Raw genomic sequence first — 20336 nt, 5'->3', positions numbered from 1 at the left:
AATTCCAATAGATGTATTATTTTCATGCCATGCTATCTGAAAGTGGAAGTATTTAGGAACGGCACCATTGCATTCGGAAAGTGAAGATCATGTAAAGTTATAAAGCAGGTTGGCCGAGTGCTGAGGAGCATGGTGCATACAAGTCACCAACGCTCTATTGACTTCAGAGTCCAAACTATAGAATCCAATCCTCCTCTAGCATTTACATCAGAACATAACCTGCGTGAGAGGAACTTTATGGCATGGGTTTTTATTGCAGATCAGCTGCATAAAAGCTTTACATCGCCAAGCACAACGTCAAAGCATCGGATGCAGAGGTATAAAGCCGGCACTACTGGACCCTAAATGACTGTAAACTTGATTGATGAATCAACCTTCTCTGTTGTGAATTCTGCTATTGGGTTCCCTCCGGTGGTTGTTGATAGTAATGCAGTTGTCCCTGGGTTGCAATCCTGGGCAGGTGTCCCTGCTGATTGCAGCTCTGACTGGGATATTTAGGTGTGCAGGATTCATTAGCCCTTGCCAGTTGACCATTGTTCTTGGAGGTTTTGCATCTCTGTCTGGTTCCTCCTGCCCTGCTGCCAAATCAGCAAAGATAAGTGTCTGGTTTTGTTTCTGCAGCACACATGCTGTGTGCTTTACAATTCAGTACTTTTCAATGTTTTTTCTTGTCCAGCTTAGACTGTGTTTGGATATTTCAGTCAAGTTGGATTCTCAGGAGATGCAGATATACATTCCATGTCTTTAGTTAGATGGTGGAATTTTTGTATTATCTGCTGTGGATATTTTTAGGGTTTTAATACTGACTGCTTAGTATTCTGTCCTATCCTTTCCTATTTAGCTAGCGTGGCCTCTTTTGCTAAATCCTGATTTCTGCCTGCGTGTGTCTTTCCTCTAATACTCACAGTCAATATTTGTGGGGGGCTGCCTATCCTTTGGGGTTCTGCTCTGAGGCAAGATAGAATTCCCATTTCCATCTATAGGGGTATTTAGTCCTCCAGCTGTGTCGAGGTGTCTAGGATGTGTTAGGTACAACCCACGGCTACTTCTAGTTGCGGTGACAGTTTAGGGTTTGCGGTCAGTACAGGTTCCACCTACTCCTGAGAAAGTCTCATGCGGCTCCAAGGTCACTGGATCAGTCTGGGCTTAGCAAGTTTCAAGAGACCGTTACCTGGCTGACTTCATTTTGGCAAGTTTGGTGGAGGAGGGATAATGCTATGGGCTTGTTTTACATGGGGTGGCCTAGGCTTTTTAGTTCCAGTGAATGCAAATATTAATTCTTCAGTATACCAGACATTTTGGACAATGGTAGCTTTCAACTTTGTGTGAATAGTTTGAGGATGGCTCTTTTCAGTTCCCCATGACTGTGCCCAGTGCGCAAGTTCCAAAAAGACATGGTTGGTGGAGTTTGGTGAAGAAGAACATGACGGCTGCACACCACATCCAAAACCTTTTGCATGAATTAGAAAGGAGATTGAGAACCAGGTCCCCACCACCAACATCAGTGTCTGACCTCACAAATACTCTTCTGGAAGGAGGGGCAAAAAGCCTTCCCAAAAGGTTGGAAGTGGTTTCAACTGCTAAGAACTAACTCCACATTAATACCTATGGATTTAGAACGAGATGTCATAAAAGTTTTTGTAAGTGTAAAGTGCAAGGGTCTCTATACTTTTTTCCATAGAGTAGTGCATATAGTAACATAATCATATAACATAATTATAACTAACAGTTGCACCAATGTGTCTAGCTCTCCATAAGATATTCTCGTTTTAATGCAGTCAGAAGAATATCTTAGATTATTTATAAGCAGTACACAATACAAAGAGCTGTTTTTCTAAAAAAAATAAAAATAAAAAACTGTTTTGTGTCAGCGGGCATAAATGTTGGCTAGCAATTTATGTTCATCACGGTGAAGAGGACAGAAAATGGATCAACACCGTAAAATAAACGCCCGCATGCCCTTTTCTGTACATTGATCCTCCTGCCCCAGTGTATTTCTCGAGCAATCTATCAATGGATATACACATAAAAACAGACTACAGGCTTCTTAATTATTGATTGACCACAAACCAAAGTCTACACTTAGCAAAATGCAGAAGCGAAGTAAGAAATGATATTTATCAACCTGTAAAGTGAGAATTAGAAGGTGGACCGCAGAGGCATGAAGCTGAGAGCAGCACCACTTGTATAACATTATCCGTCATTAGTTCCTATAATGAATCACTTGTGGATTTCTGCATGGATCCTGGGTGCATAGATTAATAATTTGACATAGGTTGATTAAAGAAGGATTCTGGCACATAGCTCCAGATTTCCAGGCTTGATGTCGACTTGTAAAGGGTTTGATTTGACTCCTTGAAACTCCTTAATCCCACCGGGAATGAAATAATGACACGGTGTTCACAAACTACCATCTCTTGAAAGCAGTGATGCCCTCAAATCAAAGCGAAGTCACCGATCCTTTATATAATGCATTCTACCGCAGGAATTAAAGAAACTGAAGATCTACAGAAGATGAGAAGGAGTTCAGTGTCATCAGAGAACCAGGGTCAGCAAGAGAGCATGGTAAGGTACCAGTCTGGGGACTGTATGGTTAAGTCGTGAAAGTTCTTTTATGATACATCTAATTCTTTTCCATTTTTTAAGGTCACTTATCCAAATGTCCCCGGAAATCAGATAAACCAGCCTACTGGAGCAATTCCTCTTTACAACCCCTTAAAGGTGATTTTTTTTCACACATTGACCATAAAACATTGCTTAGATATCAAAGGCAATCTGTCAGAACTAGTGAAGAGCGAGTGTGCTCTTTACTTGAGTTTTCCGAGCATGCTCGGGTGTTCTCCGAGTATCTTGGGCGTGCTCGTAGATTATGTTTTTGTCTCCACAGCTGTATGATTTGCTGCTGCTAGACAGCCTGAATACATGTGGGGATTCCCTAACAAACAGGCAACCCCCACATGTACTCAGGCTGGCTGGCAGCCGTAAATCATGCAGCTGCATCGACAAAAACTAAATCTCCGAGCACTAACAAATACTCGGAGACCACCCGAGCCTGCTCGGGAAAACCCGAGCAACGAGTACACTCGCTCATCACTAGTCAGAACACAATGACTGCTCATTGTATAGGGTTGTGTTTCCAAACATAGCATTTTGTCTGTGTTGAACAAGGGCCATATTCATTCAAAACCCACATTGCAACCTATTCCATTTGCAACTTTTTTTTTTGCATTTATGTAAAAATCAAGTATATTTAATGCCATAATGTCAGCGTTTAGGTAATGATTTTTAATATTGTGCATTATGAAACATTGGTTTGGATGAAACTAATCTGGTATAATAAAGTTTAGTGTGTGAAGAACTTTTCTAATATACCGTACGTACTTCTGCGTTTAGAATCGCTGCTTGCAGGAGTAGAGTAATGGAAAATCAAACTCATAGACTGTTTTACGCAGCACGTAGTCACAGAATACAGCTGTAGTAAATGGTGATCTGTATTCCGCTGGTGAACATGTTTGCGAATCTCCCAGGTTAAATCCTTGCTCTGAGAAATGATTACAGCAACATAAGCATTGTGGAAGATTAGCCGCATAGTGGTAGTCAAATTGGAACAAATGCAGTCAGAGCCACTGACACAGAAGTTCAATTAAAACAGAAGCGAAAGAGAAAATAAAGAGCGGAATGTCGGTTTTATTATGTTCTTTATGGTTGGTGTACAAAACAAATGCAAGGTCTTTACATCCTGGCACAAAACACAAAATAACCCCTGTCTGGCTGAACACTAACTACGCATCAGATTCTCTGACTATACAGGCGGCATACTAGCAACCTTGCAAAAAAGAAACTATAAGTTGTGTGTTACCCATAACTCTCCCAACTTTATTGAACAGAAAGAGAGATAAACCATGCAGAATGCGTAGAAAATAGCGTTTATGCCATTCTTTATCATTATTTTTTAGTAACATTGTAGGAAAAAAAATATGATTTGTTTTCCCACTAGAATACAGGTACATAGAAATACACTGCTATGTACAGATGTATCTCTACATACCAATAAAATCTGCCTGTGGATTCAACATCCGCAATGCAGCTTCAAGTATATTAAATTCTCCTGCTCTGATCAGTGCAGGCTGTGGCTCATAGCTCTAGCTGCTGCTTGCATTGATAGAGGTTGTGGGTTTGATTCCTGGGGAGACCAAATCACAAGAAAAGAAGATAATTGTTTATTTAATTAATGTAAGTGTGCATAGAGCAGAGATGTCGGCCCATCTCCCTTCGAGGAGGTCCTATGGGGTCAATATTGACTTTTAGGATTGCTACATCCAGTAGGTGGTCCTAAAGTTGAAGTCCTCTTCATCTTTGAAGAGGGAATTTGCATATTTAATTTCCTAGAGGGTCATTGCATCATCTATAAGTCTCCTTATGGTGGCATGACACTCTCCGCAAAGCGAAACGTTCCCCAAAAGTCCATAGCAAACTATACTTTTCTACATACACTGTGTGCAGAATTATTAGGCAAGTTATATTTTAGAGGATTATTTTTATTATTGATCAACAACTATGTTCTCAATCAACCCAAAAGACTCGTAAATATCAAAGCTTAATATTTTTGGAAGTTGGAGTGGGTTCTTTTAGATTTGGCTATCTTAGGAGGATATCTGTTTGTGCAGGTAACTATTACTGTGCAGAATTATTAGGCAACTTAATAAAAACCAAATATATTCCCATCTCACTTGTTTATTTTCACCAGGTAAACCAATATAACTGCACAAAATTTAGAAATAAACATTTCTGACATGCAAAAACAAAACCCAAAAAATTAGTGACCAATATAGCCACCTTTCTTTATGATGACACTAGCAGCCTTCCATCCATAGATCCTGTCAGTTGCTTGATCTGTTTACGATCAACATTGCGTGCAGCAGCCACCACAGCCTCCCAGACACTGTTCCGAGAGGTGGACTGTTTTCCCTCCCTGTAGATCTCACATTTTATGAGGGACCACAGGTCCTCTATGGGGTTCCGATCAGGTGAACAAGGGGGCCATGTCATTAGTTTTTCTTCTTTGAGACCTTTACTGGCCAGCCATGCTGGAGTAGTTGGAGGTATGTGATGGAGCATTGTCCTGCATGAAAATCATGTTTTTCTTGAACGATACCGACGATACCACTGCTTGAAGAAGTTGTCTTCCAGAAACTGGCAGTAGGTCTGGGTGCTGAGCTTCACTCCATCCTCAACCCAAAAAGTTCCCACAAGTTCATCTTTGATGATACCAGCCCATATCAGTACCCCACCTCCACCTTGCTGGCGTCTGAGTTGGAGTGGAGCTCTCTGTCCTTTACTGATCCAGCCTCTGGCCCATCCATCTGGCCCATCAAGAGTCACTCTCATTTCATCAGTCCATAAAACCTTTGAAAAGTCAGTATTAAGATATTTCTTGGCCCAGCCTTGACATTTTATCTTATGTTTCTTGTTCAAAGGTGGTCGTTTTTCAGCCTTCCTTACCTTGGCCATGTCCCTGAGTATCGCACACCTTGTGCTTTTTGTTACTCCAGTAACGTTGCAGCTCTGAAATATGGCACAACTGGTGGCAAATGGCATCTTGGCAGCTTCACGCTTGATTTTCCTCAATTCATGGGCAGTTATTTTGCGCCTTTTTTGCCCAACGCGCTTCTTGCGACCCTGTTGGCTATTTGCCATGAAACGCTTGATTGTTCGGTGATCACGCTTTAAAAGTTTGGCAATTTCAAGACTGCTGCATCACTCTGTTAATCATAAAAAAAACTCTTTTGGGAGTCCCATAGAAGGAATTGAGTAAAACAGAAGCATTTATCTCATGTTGCGTCTGTTGAGCTCTCGGACCACCTTCTCAACTGTGGATTTCCGCCAACAGCGAGGAGAATAGAATTTAAACTACTGCTTGACCCCCCATCCAGATGAACTGTATTCGAAGCTGTGTACACAGGGTTAGGATGTCAATCTCTATTTCTAGCTGTGGCTTACTGTGCTACCAGCTAGATGCACTGGGTAAATAGTCACCAGGGGTAGATATACAGTATATACTTACACTGCTGCTTCCACATTTAGAGTTTTTTTTTTTCTTTAACGACGTAATGGCCGTAACCATTATCCGGCTCATCCCACACAACATAAAAGTGATTTCTTATCGTAGGTGTATTGTAGATATACAGTAGGTGTTGTTATGAATGCATTACTTCATTTAAGTAAGAACAAAAAAAGGTGATTAAGAAAGTGAATTGATCTATAAACAACAACTGTCCATTCTGTCAAGACCCCGAATCCCAGGCAATATATAAAGCACTTTTCACAAATCTTTCTTTCTTTTTCACCCATTAAAGGATCACTCCAAGTAAAACCAATACACTGTGTTATGCCTAGTATAAGACCTAGGGTCTCTTCAAAAATCACCAAGGAATACCATCATGCATCACGCCCTTGACTAGGCGCTAGTCATAGCCTTGGTATAGTTCTGCCTAAATACAGATTATTTCTTTTCTTGTTATGGTTATTGACTATACTTTATACTTCTTGTATCTGGTCTAAAATAATTTTCATGAAATTACATGTTCTCTAGATACCAATATAGCTCCTAATGAGACCAGATCCACTGGGATCTTCTGATATGCCCTTTCTTATGTAGAACAATAAAATATGGAATTACAAAAGAGATAGCTCTAGTTGTGAGGTATTAAGACCAGTGGTTCCTCATGCTCTGAAATCCCTTAAGGAGTTTGACCCCTATCCATAGGCCCTGTTAAGGCAAATAGTCAAGGATCTCAATGGATGAAAGTTTCCTCAATCACAGCATAAAGTCTGTCAGTGATTATTAGCTCTAAAGGACTACATCAGACAGACTTGGCTCCAGCCACTTCATCTGGCAGGTCCCAGAGGAAATTCCAGTCTTCACCCTTTAAGCCCCTATACGAGGATCTGGACTTACATTCCCATTCCATGGGTTGCTTCCATACAGTGTTAGCTGGCCGGAGGAGCGAGCCTGAGACAAGGATCGTCAAACAAGCCCGGTCAGTATCAGAAGGTATGGATAGGGACGAAATCATCAGGCAAAAAGTGGTTAGTAAATGATTTAAGGACTGAAACAGAATATCACTAGAGTAACAAGAGCTGAGGACTGAAGTGAACTAGAGCAAGAAACGCAATATCTGACAACTCGCAGCAGTAAGCTTAGAGTTTAGTAGGGTTTAGTGATGTCCCATTGGTCAAAGCAGGGAGCTGATTACTCCAGATAGGCAGTGGACACACACCCATATTGCCAGTGGGTTGATGGCACTACAGTTCCATGCCACACCAGTCTCTGGCTGGTCAAAGCCTTTACTGCCCATAGCTTCTGGTCCTGATGTTTTTTCCATCACCTGCAGAATCAATACGGCGGTGCCTGGTGACAAAAGATGATGTTGGAAGTGCATGTTCTGCAGGAGATGTCACACACAACAGCTGGTGTTCTACCTCGCGGGTCTTTTCAGTCCAGCCTTGCAGTTTCTATGAGTCACCCTGTAATTTATTTTCTATATCTGTGTTAATTTGTTTCTATAGATAAGTCAAATCCTCCCAGATCATGATTCCCAAACTGATCTCGTCCGGTAAGCTATACTTGAAGCAGCATTTGCTTAGTGTATGCTAGTAGTTGTCGGATCATACGTGGGTCCATTATGGGATGGGGTTCCTTGGATCTACCAGAGGTATTGAGACCTTTTTCACACGTCAGTATTTTTGGGAGGTATTTCATCTGTATTTGTAAGCCAAAACCAGGGTGGCTCCAAAACGCAGATAAGGAAGGAATCTTTCCGTTATTGTTTTTCTCTGTTTAGGTTCTCTTCTTAATTTTGGTTCACAAACACTGGTGCAGAATACCGTCCAAATACTGTCATATGAGTAAGAACTTACTCCGCATGCTCCTCTGAGCTCAGTGTTTGTGCCACCATATTCTAAGAGCCATAACCTCGGTATTATTCAATTCATAGTGTTGTATAAAGTTTTTATTGGTGGGGGATGTGCTGTAGATTGTATTGGTATTTTTTTAACATATTTTTTTAAATAATTTTAAATGTTTTTTTTTAAATTTTTTACTAGTCCCCATAGGGTACATGAATCTGCTATTGCAGTAGTATTGTAGCCCATTGTATAAGTAATTAATTATAATCTTTATAGCTGGACTTCATTGAACTTGGCAAACTGGCTATCACGACTAAAGGCCCCGTCTCACTAAGCGATTTACCAACGATCACGACCAGCGATACGACCTGGCCGTGATCGTTGGTAAGTCGCTGTGTGGTCGCTGGGGAGCTGTCACACAGACAGCTCTCTCCAGCGACCAACGATCAGGGGAACGACTTCGGCATCGTTGAAACTGTCTTCAACGATGCCGAAGTCCCCCTGCAGCACCCGGGTAACCAGGGTAAACATCGGGTTACTAAGCGCAGGGCCGCGCTTAGTAACCCGATGTTTACCCTGGTTACCAAAAAAAACAAACAGTACATACTCGCCTTCTGATGTCCGTCAGGTCCCTTGCCGTCTGCTTCCTGCTCTGACTGAGATCCGGCCGTACACTGAGAGCAGAGCGCAGCGGTGACGTCACTGCTGTGCTCTCACTTCTCACTGTACGGCGGCTCAGTCAGAGCAGGAAGCAGACGGCAAGGGACCTGACGGACATCAGAAGGCGAGTATGTACTGTTTGTTTTTTTTGGTAACCAGGGTAAACATCGGGTTACTAAGCGCGGCCCTGCGCTTAGTAACCCGATGTTTACCCTGGTTACCAGTGAAGACATCGCTGGATCGGTGTCACACACACCGATTCAGCGATGTCAGCGGGGCCTCAACGACCAAAAAAAGGTCCAGGCCATTCCGACACGACCAGCGATCTCGCAGCAGGGGCCTGATCGCTGGTACGTGTCACACATAGCGAGATCGCTATGGAGGTCGCTGTTGCATCACAAAACTTGTGACTCAGCAGCGATCTCGCTAGCGATCTCGCTATGTGAGACGGGGCCTTAATGCAGAATCTAAGAAGTTAAAGGGGTTAATCTCATTGCAATCTTTGGTTCTAGCTTTGCATTTACAGGACAGATCATTATATAAGTCAAATAGGTGATTTTTTAGTCAATCTTTCACATGTCCATCATTCACCATCTGAGTAAGGACTACAATGTCTGGACAAGCCACAGGTCTCATGACCTAAATCCAACAGGCTCTTGTTCCTACGAGCCTGGTCCTGACATCTTGGTTTGTACTCGACTTGTGAATATTGGACATTAAACCAGAATGAGTAAACTTTTTTTGGCAATTGGTTGACTCTGTAGATACAAATTGAGTTTTGTTTGTCATTATTGTATTTGTCATCTGGGCTTTCCAGATAATTTATTGAGACTAAGGTAGGTCAGCCTAAGGGCAGGTGCAGACATACATAGATTCTCTCATCCGATAGAATCAGGCCGATAATGCAAATGACACTGATCAGAGTGTGATCCGATTCTCTCGGATGAGAAGATGGAGAAAGAAAATTCTCTATCTTCTCCATTATGTCAGTCCAATGGATGCCATCCAAGTGCAGGCCGATGTTTCCCATTGACTTGCATGGCCAAGTGCGATCTGTATATTGGATCAAACTTAGGAATGCATACATTTTTCTACTTTGACAGTCTCTGTCCGAGGAAAAAAAATCTAACTTTGGTCCGAGTATCATCCAATGTTTTGTCGGATTTTACTCGGACAGCAAATTTGTTCATCTGCACCCGCGCTTTGAGTCATGACTTTCTATCACTTTCAACAGTTCCCTCATATCAAGAATTCCCAATGTTTTATTTTTTGGAACAACAACGATTTCACTGATGTGTCTGTATCTGAAGATCTGTCAGAAACTCCATGTCTTAAACCCAAATCTACGCACATATACAACGCTCTCTTGTAAGCAGACTCCATGCCCCTGCTACGACTGTTTTCTTATTCTGTTTACAGCCAAATGATTTGATATTGTTTCTTTTCATACGTTGTACTTGCTTTATCATGTCTGTATCATTTTTAAGAATATTTACTTTATTCCCGCACCGAGAACCTTTTTTTTTCTTCTCCTTCTCATCCTTGATCTTGCCAATACTTTGAAAAGTTTGGCTTTGAATGACACGCAACTTTGCTCTGCTTGGGTTCCTTATTAAGTTACAAATCATATTACCGCACCTTGTGCTGGGATTTCAACTGCTGGAGGACAGAACAGTAAATTCTTTGAAGAATGGGAATTTTGCACTTCCCAATGAATTTTACATTATACAATAAATAACACAAGTCGGCATAGCAATATAAGCTGAAAAAAACAATAACTTAGCATAAGTTATATAGGTAACATTCTCATTGCTTTTACTCATTTTAAATTCATCTTGTCATGTTCTTCCTTAATTAAATTGCATCTGGCTATAACTTATACGTATCACTGATCTATTAATTATCTTCTTATTTGCACTTCCAAATTTCTCTTTCTCTGCATCCACAGAAATGATGTGCATAGTAAAGGAAAGAACTCTGCCTTAAACAGAATATAGGAAACTAGATGGTGGCCCGATTCTAACGTATCGGGTATTCTAGAATATGTAGGTAGTTTATAGCACAAAAATATAAAATTAAGGGCGCTGCATAACACGTATACGGATTAGCCTGCTGCAGCAAATATAAGGACCCAACTCCTAGTAATAGGCCAATTGCCACATATATAACGTATGTATGTATATATATCTGCGCTGCAGGTATAGTCCAGAACACAATTCACCAAATGGTAATAGAAGAGTGCCGTATGTTTACCTTTCTGGTGTAGTCACAGCGTTATTCATAGAAGCACTTGTCCAAAGGTCCTGTTAGTTTTCAGATGGTTACAAAGAAATGTTCGCTTCCGGAAGCGAGTGGACTATCTATAACGGAATAGGGGACTGTCACCGGCCGGGACAGGCTAATACCCCACATCCTGTGTCTTGGAAATATTGTGGATCGTTGTAGGAATTTTAGCATGAACATTTCTTTGTAACCATCTGAAAACTAACAGGACCTTTGGACAAGTGCTTCTATGAATAACGCTGTGACTACACCAGAAAGGTAAACATACGGCACTCTTCTATTACCATTTGGTGAATTGTGTTCTGGACTATACCTGCAGCGCAGATATATATACATACATAGTTTATAGCACAGGCTACGTACTATATTGCACAGTGACGTAGTATATAACACAACCGACGTAGTATATAACATAGCTACGTAGTATATTGCACAGCCACGTAGTATATAACATAGCCACGTAGTGTATTGCACAGGCACGTAGTGTATTGGTCAGCCACGTAGTATATAGCAGAGCCACGTAGTATATAACATAGCCACGTAGTATATTGTAGAGCCACGTAGTATATTGCATAGCTACGTAGTATATTGCACAGCCACGTAGTATATAACAGAGCCACGTAGTATATTGCACAGTCGACGTAGTATATAACAGAACCAACACAGCCACATAGTATATTGCACAGCTATGTAGTATATAACACAGAGCACTTAGTATATTGCACAGCCACATAGTATATTGCACAGCCACGTAGTATATTGCACAGTCACGTTGTATATTGCCCAGCTGCATAGTATATAGCACAGAGATGTAGTATATAACAGAGCCCACGCAGTATGTAACACAGCCCACGTAGTATATAGCAATGTGGGCACTATATGCGTGGTTAAAAAAGACTTAAAATAAAAAATAAACATATACTCACCCTCCGAAGGCCCCTTGAAGTCCTGGCGCCGGTGTGCGGTGCACGTGGCAGCTTCCGGTCCCATGGTTGGTATGAGCGCAGGACCTGTGATGACATCGCGGTCACATGACCGTGACGTCATGGCAGGTCCTTCTCGCATAGCATCCTTGGCACCGGAACCTGCCGCTTGCACTGCCGAGGACAGCATGCGACGTCGGAAGGTGAGAATAACCTTTTTTTTTATTATTATTATTATTTGTAACATTAGATCTTTTTACTATTGATGCTGCATATGCAGCATCAATAGTAAAAAGTTGGTCACACAGGGTTAATAGCTGCGTTAACGGAGTGCGTTACACCGCGGTCCGTTAACGCTGGCATTAACCCTGTGTGAGCGCTCAGCGCTGACTGCAGGGCAGTAAAGCAGCGGCCATTTCGCTGCCAGACTATGGCCGTCGCTGATTGGTCGTGGCAATGGTCGTGGGCGTTTTGCCACGACCAGTCAGCGACTTGGATTTCCATGACAGACAGAGGCCACGACCAATGAATATCCGTGACAGACAGAAGGACAGACAGAAGTGACCCTTAGACAATTATATAGTAGATCATGATATATTGGAAAATAACTGGCCATGCATCACAGTTGCTGCGCAGTGACAAACATTTGCTTTCCTTGGTGTCTGCCCTACCAGTTGGATCAATTTTATTTTTGGACAATCATCTGCTTATGGACCAATGGCCTTAAATGCAGTATGTAATAATATACAAAGTTATTGTTAATAGTAAAAGAAAACCTGAAATCTTGCAGTTTTCACTGACCGCTGAGCCTCCTAATAGACTGATACTTTTTATTCTGTACAGATTTAAGATGAAATTTGAATAAAAACTGAATTTGTTTCAGGTAAATAATAATCGCAAAAATTTCACAAAAATAATCCAATCTAACAATTGTGGCCAGTCACCTGCTACGTTGCTAGATTTGTTCTAGGGCAGGCAAGGTGTAAAAAAAAAATATATAATACCTCTCCCTGGCCAGCGCCTATCCTTGCTCCCAACTCTCTATCCAGTGCTTGAGACAAAGTTTTATGGCTTCGACTAAAGCTTGTCAATAGCATTACATCATTGGGCGACACATGTCATTGACAAGGTCTAGTCAACCCTAAAGGTACCATAGTGTCCTGAAAGGTGACCGGAGAAGGAAGGAGCTAGGAGGTGGGACAGATGAAGGCCAGGGAGAAGTGAATATACTACACATTTTTTTAACCCTACATTTTTTTATGCTTGAATTACTTAAATTAAAAATTTAATTTCCCCGCCTAATTTGAGCGATTCTGCTGAGTTTTAATTTTGACAGATTCGTTCAACTCTAGTAGAGATAAGTTTTAGCAGTCATCTAGTTATTATCACAGGCAGGATTACAATAACAGGTAATACCTGTATATATAAAGTCAACACATGCTCTACCATTCACAATTGGTGATGGTCACAGCTCACCTCCCTCTCCTCTCTGCACAGTGACCTCTGCACAGGTCACAGAGCATGCCTAGAAAACTCTTCTATAAAGGTCAATCAGTCAAATCTTGTCTATTGCTGATTATTTTTGTAAATATCTCTAAACTCTGTTAACAGAAGCTTGAACAAGATTCTAACAAAAAGTAGAATCCAAAAATCTAAAATAAAAAAACGGAACTATATGTATCCATATCTTCTTTTAATTATTATTTTTTTTGTGCTGCCACATTCAGGAAGCCATAGCATAGCTGAGCCTGTTATTTCTAGAATAGATGTAAGCTGTATATTTTTTTATGTGTCCTTTTTTTAACTGGTTTCTGTAAAAGTATATTTTCTTTGGAGAAAAAAGATGAAAGATTATGATTGCATTTAGTCTACATTTCTATCTTGCAGTACATCCATGAACAAATGATCTGGCATCTCTTGATTTAGGTAAAAGAAGTTAAAGCGACTTTCCAGGCTGCTCCTTATTAAGACTTATTTTCTCCAGTATATATGCGGCAATTACCTGCTTAGACTCTTTTTCTCACTGGGGTTTAGTAATCTGTACATTAAGATCCTTTTACCTTTGCACTAATGGAAGTAGCTCTCCAAACACTGACATCTGGTGAGATTGTGCTGGGCTTGTTTATACACAAGAGAAAACCTGATCAGGCCGGGCAGCCATAGGGAGCGATAAAGTGGCAGCCTTCCCTAAAGATGGGTCAGGATGCGGATTTCAAGCTACCTGAGGTTCCATACATTTATTCCACTGTGCTACCAAGACTGGTCTGGATCCTCAAAGCACAAACTCCTCAAAAGTTTTGAAGCTGTCCTGTGGTTTCTGGCACCAAGGCTTTAGCAGCAAATCCTTTAAATCCAACAAATTGCATTGTCAGTCCCTTCTGGCACCAAGGTTTTAGCAGCAAATCCCTTAAGTCCAACAAATTGCATCATACAGGATTACGGTAGTTGGTTTTTTTAAGTATTTTTCAAAAACATCTGTGGAGCTTGCACTGTGGCATGGCGCATTATTCTACTGGAAGAGGCCAATGCCGTTAGGGAATATCTCTGCTATGAAGGACTGTATAATGTTTAGGTAGGTGGTACGTATCAAAGAAGCATCCACATGATGGTAGGACCCAATGCCTCCAAGCAAAATATTGCCCAGAGCACCACTTTGCTTCTGATGGCTTACCCTTTTCCCATAATACGTCTTGGTGCCATGTCTTCCCTAAGTAACTCTAAGGGGGCACATTTCTCGTGGAGAGTGCCAATTTGGCATAAGGATACTTTTATGCGGCAAGGCCCATTAAAGGGTCAATATTAACATTTAGGATTGCTACCCCAATAGGACCTATTGTTCTAGTCCTCTTCCTCTCTGAAGACGATACTTGCATATTCCTTAGGTAACACACATGCACCCGGTCATCCTCATGATGCACACCAAAACACAATTTTCAAACCAGGCCATCTTGCGTCCTTGCCTCAGTACTGATGTATATTATGTGCTTATTGTATGCTCTTCCAGCTGTGAACAGGGATCAGCATTGCATTCCCCATACAGCCCCATACACAACAAGTTGTGATGATCTCTGTGAACTTTTTTCAGCAATTTGGACATCCATAGCTCTTCTGTGCTCTTCAGTGGTATCGGACCACATGGGCTAGCATTCACTTTGAATGTCCATCAATAAGATTTGTGGGCTCATTATGTGACTTGCCTTTTGTCAGGTACAAATCACTGAGTATTTGGAAAACCTTATAAGACTTGACATTTTTGGAAATGCTCTGATCCAGTGATCTGACAATCACAATTTGATCCTTGTCGTAAGCACTTAGATCCTTATGTTTGCCTATTCTAAACATCATTTTCACACACCAACTGCTCTTTGACTGCCCAATATTTCCCACCCCACAAAGTGCCGTTGTAACAAGATAAGGAATGTTAGCCACTTGAATCAGTGGATTTTTACAAAATACACACACATTGCATAAAGTTGAGTAAGCATCAACAAATCTGCTGAAAATCGATTTTGCCCGATTCTCTCGAAATCGGCCAAGAAATTAGTTTTTACATTGAATAAATTTGATGTAAATCAAATCTGCCAGGAAGGTGATTAAAAAAACAACATCTTAAACTCACTTCTCAGCCCTCCCCATACCTTCCCTGCTGCCGAGGCCGAGGTCTTCCAATCCGTTCCTCTATATTGCCTTGTAAAGTCGAAATAGCTGAAAAAAATGCAGAGTGCCAACAGAATAGCACTGTACAAACAACAGTTTCGACTAAACCACCACAGTTTAGAAATGACCAGCAGCACATACTTTTCAGGAAACCTCCTTCCGACCAAGGGATTTGGGGTGTTTTCACTAATAAAGCAAATAGATTGTAAAATAACCACGACAAAAATGTCAGGGCTCCAGTCCCTAAGATGAAATCAGATTTTGTTTCTCGTAATTTAATTTATAATCTATTTGATGTAACTTCTGTTTTCTATTTTCCTCTTCTTCCCACTGTGGTTCTTCATTAAGCCCCGTGAGTCCACATGGAGGCGCCACGATTGTCATTGATGTTAATGGTGTGCATCATGCCGCGGTCACATTACGAATTCGATTTGTTCATCTCTAGTGCTGAGAAGACTGTACACGAGGCTGAGGTCTGTCTAATACTTGTGCAGACATCAGAACTGAACACTTACTAAATGACAAAATGTCCAGATCTCCTTTCATAATTCATAGTAAAAGAGTACTTCGCACTTCATACTGTGGCACAGGAAATGCTTTTCCTTTTCTTCGCGGCTTTACCTTAATGTCCAAAAACAACATAATCAAAATAATGGCAGAAAATTGCTCTGGAGTTACTTCTTTGCAGGAGAATTATATAACATGTATACAAAAATAAGAAATCTGATACCTAAATTGAGTACATTTCTTGTAATAACATGCATTGAAAGACCAGCGGGGAAAATCTCTCAAGGCATGTGAGCCATTTGTACCTTTTGAATGATTGAGATGGAAGGTAACTTGGGTATTACGCGATGATCAGTGTAAAGCATTGCTTGTTCGAAAACAGGCTTTAAAAGTCAACACTATTTATTCATGTACTTTTAATGCATAAGAATTATATTTTAGATTGAAATTGAAGATTTATTTTTTGAGTGCATCTCCCAAACAACAGAAATCAAATGTACCATGCCCAGTGCCATACAGTGCGCAAATAGTAATATTCTTTCACCTAGATTGCCAAATATTTCATTACTAACTCAGATGACCAGAAGCAGTTGTTGATCATTTGTCTAGACCCTCGTAGAACCATAAACTGGTTTCACGCAATAACATATACAGCTTTGGGAGGTATACTTGTCACTTATAGGTGTAGTCAACTGCTGGCATGGCAGTTCAGAGCAGTCACTGGAGAGCTTGACTCACGGCAGAACAATCAGGTAGTTAGCAGCTACCTGCTGATAAGTGCTTAGCCCCGTAGGGAAAAAAGTTCCCAATAACCCCTATAATCAATTTAACCGACTCCCCGCTACTTTACGCCAAGCCATCTGTCAATCAACATAATGTCTGCAATGACGAGCCATCAACAGAGCAGAGCAGAAAAGAAGGAGTTGCTCTGTCAACGTGACGTAACATGAGGCAGAAGAATCTCCATCATGAGTGGTCCATGACCGCTCTAAGCCAGGAGAGATCTTCGCAGTCCAGCACAGGCAGTTAGTTATTAGCAACTACCTTCTGATAAGTGCTTTACTTCTCAGGGAAAAAAAGTTGCTGATAACCCCTTTAAAGTAGGAGTTGTCCACCCAAAATTCCAGGCTCAGGCAATGACTCACTTGTTCAGACAGTGAACACATTGAATGTTATCGATTCACGCAGATGCTCCACATCGAAAAATTAGTAAAAATGCTTAGAAAAACATAAAATGCCTGACATTCCCCACTTTTTACCCTCTTTCTCTTGTTTTTTTTTCTGTAGTTCCTTGACCCTGTTTTTCTTTTTTATCCATTAAAATTAGGAGAACTATTGGAAGGCATAAAGTCTTGTGTTGGTATAGATTAGGGTGCACAACTATTTCTAGTTTGAGGGAAACATCAGATTGGACCAATCTCAAGTGCTGCATTACAACTTAACAGCATATTACCATCTGAGACCTTTTTGGCAGATCAAAACACGGTCAAGGCTTTCCTGAAACAAATTCTGCTTTACAAAATGAAGGGTATGCTAGCGTCTAAAATGATGCCATGTGAACATACCCTTTAATTGTCCATACCCATTAGACTTATGTTGGCCGAACCCGCCGATATCAACGGGTTCAGTTGATGGTCTAATGTGTATGGGGACTCCGGCCAAAAGATAGCAGGGAGTGATGTCGATTAGGTATGCCCGATTTCGGACTATCGATTGCATTGTTCTCCCTGAGAAAAGCCACTGGCCGGCCCATCAGTTTTTGGCTTTCTCATAGGGAACACAGGAGCGGTCATTCGAACAGGTGCTCCTGTGTATGGGAGAGTCGGTTAAAATGGCCATCTTACGGTCAATGAGTATGGCTGGCTTTATGGTGGTTTCAGACATGGAGGGAAAAGTGAGTAAGACTTAGGAAAAGGGAATGTGACCTACTGCCATGCAACAAATGTACAACAGTGCACACAAAAAAGTGGCATAAATTGTTTCATTTTCTGATGCGCGGACAGCCCAAAGATGCCCAAAACTGATTAAGAGGCGTTCATTTTTTAATAAAATTTCCACACTTTACTCCAATTTTCTATTCGGTGTTAAAACACCGATCTTGATAAATTTCCTTCATAGCATTTTTGGAAAAAAAAAAAAAAAAAATTTTTTTGCAATATTCATCCTTGCATTTTTTTTTTGTAATGCCGCATCTAAATGCTGGTTGTAAGTAAATATTAAATATTAAATTTAAAGAATGTTAAACTTAAGCTAAAAACAGCTGCCCCCAAAACCGCGAGTATGAATCCAGTTTCTTTTTCCTTTCCCAGTCCAATCTAATTGGCTGGTGCTGGTTGTAACTGTACTGTATTGCTCCGATTATTCCCAGCGTCGCATATAGTGCTGGAAAAAAATCAAAAGAAAATGTTCTTGTTCAAATAATTGACGATTATCCGTTTGGCATATGGCTGAAAATATTGTTTTCAATCATTTTCACATTGTTTTAATTTGCTTTGCGTCTTTACATCCCCAGAACCGTGTAGCTCTCAGATAATGAATAGACCCTAATGAATGTGTTTACATTGTATAGCGCCACAAAGAAGGTAAACGTGTTGTTGTTTTCTTACCCCGATCCTAAGCTTTCATTATTTGGTAGCTTTTCCTAAGCATTCGAAAGACAATAAATGGTGATTTTATGTGCGGATCAAAAATATGCAGTGATAGCAGTATTATAAATGCTAATCAAGCCATCACTAGATGTGCAAACATAATTAAGAAATCAAGAAAAAGCAATCATATTAAATTAATAGAAAAATAATCATTCGGCTTGGAAAAAAAAAATGCAATCTCGTATAGGGGGGAAGTGCGGCTTATCATTACTAATCACAGGGTCCATTAATCACCGGAGAAGGGGTCAAATGGGCTTTACATTCAATAACCCACTTATTTTGGTTCAAAATTAGACATTTCTTCAAAATGTAACATAATTAGGGACACATTTTATTAAAGCCCTTCAACTTCTATTTTAGATAATGAAACAAACATATTCTTAATTCATGTTGTTGTTTTTAACGCTCCGTTGCTTTTTGCTTTCATTATTTTGCAGGTTTTTTTTTCCTGATTTAACTAATAGGGAATGTGAGTGATAATATTAAAATATGTTAAAGCTTAGGACCAATTTTGAAAAGATTTTTATTTATTTTGATCTGAACTTGAGGTGTATTATGTCTTAAAGCATTTTTTTTTTCCATCAGGACAAACCCTGTCGATATGCCCTACTGTAGAATATCGTTATCTAAGAAAGGGGGTTGTGCCTTGCTTTGGATCCTATAATCTGAGCTACTAATTTGGCAGCACCTATCACTATCAGGTCATAGAAATTTGTAGAAAATTAAACCTTGATATCTGCGATCCATCTTACTCCGGAGAAATCCACAATGTACTTATATGTAAATGTTAAGATTTACGGGCCAGACGTAGATCTCCCTGAGAATCTGCCTCCAGAGCTTATCTTAAATTAAAGGGGGTGTTACCAGTGTGAGACATGTAGACCAAGAGAGCAGCCTGTCAGTCATTACATGTCTCACACAGGTAACGCCCCATTTATTTAAAATAATCTCTGTAGGCAGATCTTCGAGGAGATCTATGTCCCACCCATAGATCTCAACAGCCCATTTACATATTAAGAAAAGTGTGGATTTCTCTGGAATAAGACATCGGATCGCAGATATTACGGTATCATTTTATTCAACTTTCTATGACCTGCGTGCCCATATAGATGGCTTAGTAGGGTTGATCCTACTGATAAATTCTCTTTACAGGGATTGTCCACTACTGGACAACCCCCTTTTAAATTCTACAATGCCCTCCCCCCTCCAAAAAAAAACCAACACACATAGATGATGGGCAGAAGACTCAACTTTGACCGTTCTTTGGCTGGAGTGTTCTCATAACAAAACAATGTCATGTGATTGCAGGCAGACATGGCGCCAAAATCACTGAAACAACGCCATTACACCAATCTTTACAAATTACGGTACATCTCCTAAAAGAGCACCTTAATAGACCCCAACAACTGGAGACCTGGTGGTGTTAACCCATTCATAGGGTCATGCTCTAATATGTACCCATTGTTTCATCCATATTCTGAGCATTTCTATAGTTGATCTTGATGGACAGATATTTTTTTAATTAATGTAACACGTACCTATTCCATTGTCTATGTCGGTTACCTGCTGTTCATTATGTAATTGCTCGTAACATTCTTTCCTCGCACTGATATTGTGTATGAAAGATCTTTTCGAGAAACAGAACAAAGGGTCTATCGGTCATCCCATATGAATGGCGAGAGCACAGAAGTTCATCTCATGCATAAATGCATAAGTGCAACCTAGTCATCGGTGGTATAACTTGGATTTT

At 40.6% G+C, this 20336-nt stretch overlaps 1 protein-coding gene across 3 annotated transcripts in view; it reads left to right on the top strand.

Annotated features, from left to right (window-relative positions):
* Window positions 1-20336, top strand: part of SEC16B (SEC16 homolog B, endoplasmic reticulum export factor) — a 203089-nt gene that overhangs the window by 170305 nt on the left and 12448 nt on the right. For all 3 annotated transcript variants that reach the window (XM_077277621.1, XM_077277622.1, XM_077277623.1), the window contains 2 exons: window positions 2486-2565; window positions 2647-2721. In XM_077277621.1, coding sequence (XP_077133736.1) covers window positions 2486-2565; window positions 2647-2721 — 155 coding nt within the window. The remainder of the gene's footprint in view (window positions 1-2485; window positions 2566-2646; window positions 2722-20336) is intronic.

This window comes from Ranitomeya variabilis, chromosome 8, assembly GCF_051348905.1.
Source record: "Ranitomeya variabilis isolate aRanVar5 chromosome 8, aRanVar5.hap1, whole genome shotgun sequence".
Taxonomy (NCBI): domain Eukaryota; kingdom Metazoa; phylum Chordata; class Amphibia; order Anura; family Dendrobatidae; genus Ranitomeya; species Ranitomeya variabilis.
Note: the sequence above shows the minus strand (reverse complement) of the source record. Positions and strands in the feature narration are given on the sequence as shown.